Raw genomic sequence first — 2,500 nt, forward strand, 5'->3', positions numbered from 1 at the left:
CAACATCTCAACAACTTCAACCATGACCACACGGTCCAGGCAGGAGCACACACAGAGGGAGAGAAGAAACCATGTTGGAGACGCTCAAGGTCAACTGATCAAGAGTTTGACCTCTCTACTTGAGGCACTCGTATGTCAAGACCTCAAATCATCAGAGGGGTTAGAAGAAGGAGGGCAGAGAGAAAGTGAGGGGTTGAGGCATTCATGACAACAAAATACATGGGATGCAATGACAAATCTGACAGAAAGTTGGGAGTTTAACAGCCTGCAGATAGAGGCGGCAAACAGAAAAAAGGTATAAAAACATCTACAATACAAATAAAGACACTGGAGACAAACAACCCAGCAAGGTGGGACACTGGAGACAAACAACCCAGATATGCTCTGTCAGAGTGAGAAAGAGAGAGAGAGTGAGAAAGAGAGAGAAAGAGTGAGAGAGAGAGAGACAAAGTGAGAAAGAGAGAGAGAGACAGAGTGAGAAAGAGAGAGAAAGAGTGAGAGAGAGAGAGACAAAGTGAGAAAGAGAGAGAGAGACAGAGTGAGAAAGAGAGAGAGAGATACAGAGTGATAGAGAGAGACAGAGTGAGAAAGAGAGAGAGACAAAGTGAAAAAGAGAGAGAGAGACAGACTGAGAAAGAGCGAGAGAGACAGATTGAGAAAGAAAGAGAGACAGAGTGAGAAAGACCACACTGAGACATGTTACAACAGACAGCCCGAGAGGGGGCGGATATCATTCATGTGACGACACAGAAGACAGAGGAAGGGAGCGGGGTCCACAGGGAAGAGCGGGGAAGGGAGAGGACACCCACTCATCACCACCAGAACTGCACCACCGATGTTGAGAAGAGCCTGCAAATGCGACGGCATAAGGAAGGTTGCGTACAGACTTTCGACATACAAACCAAATGGGGCAGTCAGGAAGAGAGACTCGGACAGACAAAAAACAAACACAACACTTGCCCTCCACTTGCCCATTTACAGTGTAGTATCCACAAGACATAAGGATTAGTCCTCAGATCTGCTACAACTGGTGCTCCTCTCTTGTACCATATTCAGTTTTAGAGCACCCCCTAGTGGAGATATGGGTACTGCACCTTGGGCAAGTGGATGAAGCATCCAAAACACACATCAAAAGGGGAGACAAAACACTGACAAACGGCCATGTTGTATCATCATCATTGCATATACAGTACATCTACACTGGTAATCCCAACCCAGTTCTTCTACATACCTTTTCAAAACCTCTCATGCATTGTTTAAGGGGGGGATCAAGAAGTCCAGGGGAGGGTTGAAGCAGAGGAAGCGAGTTCAAGTGCGGATCTCTACTATAGCATCAAAGCTGAGTAGCGGAGGGTTATAAATAGTGTGGTTAAGCACTGGAACAGGGGATGTCCTGCTAGAGCTTCAGGCAGGAAGTTTGGGGATGCAGCCTTATGTTTAGCTTTAGCTAACCTTCATGGGAGCTGCTGTTATCCTAGCTAAGACAACCAAGCTAAGCTAGCAAAGAAGATGGTAAGGTAAGGCAAACTAGCTTAGCCATGTACACTGGAGCACGTTAACATTGGCCTTACAATTAAGTTAGCATGCTGCTTTGTCGACCCTGCAGGAGTATCTATTCTAGATTTAACATACTAAACATACGTGAAGTAATTTGAACACGTCCATGCTAAAACGATAGGCTTCTGAGAGAGCGATGCAGGGGTTCCCTGCTGCTGAGGGGGTTGGGGTGAAGGGTCGGGGGTGGGGCAGGACGGGCACGGTTCACAAACTGGTACCTGCTGGGTGGGATCGGACGGGCACGGTTCACAAACTGGTACCTGCTCCTCACGGAGGGCCTGGTTCTTTTTGGCCTTGCTCTGGCGGTAGTACTCCATGATCATCATGGCCGCGTAGATCTTCCCCACCGTCAGGTCTGTCGCTGCTGAGAAACGGACAAGTTACCCTGTACGATTAGACGGGGCGAGATGGGACCCTGAGCCGTGGGGGGGTATGGGGGTGGGAGACAAGGCATGCCACAAACACCAACACCAAAACCGCCACAAGTACATATATACAACACACGTATAGTACAGCACAGACGTATACGTTCACAATATATAGTACGCCACAGAGCTGAGTCTTTTCACAGGCAGATAGATACCTTTTTTTGAAGGATCGATCATCTAGCGACTCTTAACTCTACTCTTAGTGCAGACTATAAGCTAGAAGGACTTAAGAGCTGTTTCACCATGATGTGGAGTCACTACAGTGAGTTGGCACAACTGCTGCCATTTGCTGTGGCTGTGTTCTTCAAATATGGAGCTCAAATTTTCCTCAAGACTCCAGATAAGCATCTGGAGTTTGAATAGAACATATAACATATATTGTAGGAAATGAAAAATTTGGAGCTTCAGACAGGTAAGAATACTTTTCACTGAGTGATCAATGGTGTTACTGCCCAAAGTCCTCCCGACTTTGAGATACAAAAGTACTAATACTAATACTTGTAATACTAATACTA

General features: G+C 46.5%; 1 protein-coding gene across 1 annotated transcript in view; it reads right to left on the minus strand.

Moving 5' to 3' along the window:
* cacna1ab (calcium channel, voltage-dependent, P/Q type, alpha 1A subunit, b) overlaps positions 1 to 2,500 on the minus strand; it is a gene marked incomplete at both ends in the record, with an annotated part of 150,645 nt that overhangs the window by 13,927 nt on the left and 134,218 nt on the right. Inside the window, 1 exon segment of the mRNA XM_080837498.1 lies at positions 1,818 to 1,921. Within this exon segment, the coding sequence (XP_080693624.1) occupies positions 1,818 to 1,921 (104 nt within the window).

Source organism: Sprattus sprattus (assembly GCF_963457725.1).
Source record: "Sprattus sprattus genome assembly, chromosome: 1".
In the NCBI taxonomy this organism is placed as follows: domain Eukaryota; kingdom Metazoa; phylum Chordata; class Actinopteri; order Clupeiformes; family Clupeidae; genus Sprattus; species Sprattus sprattus.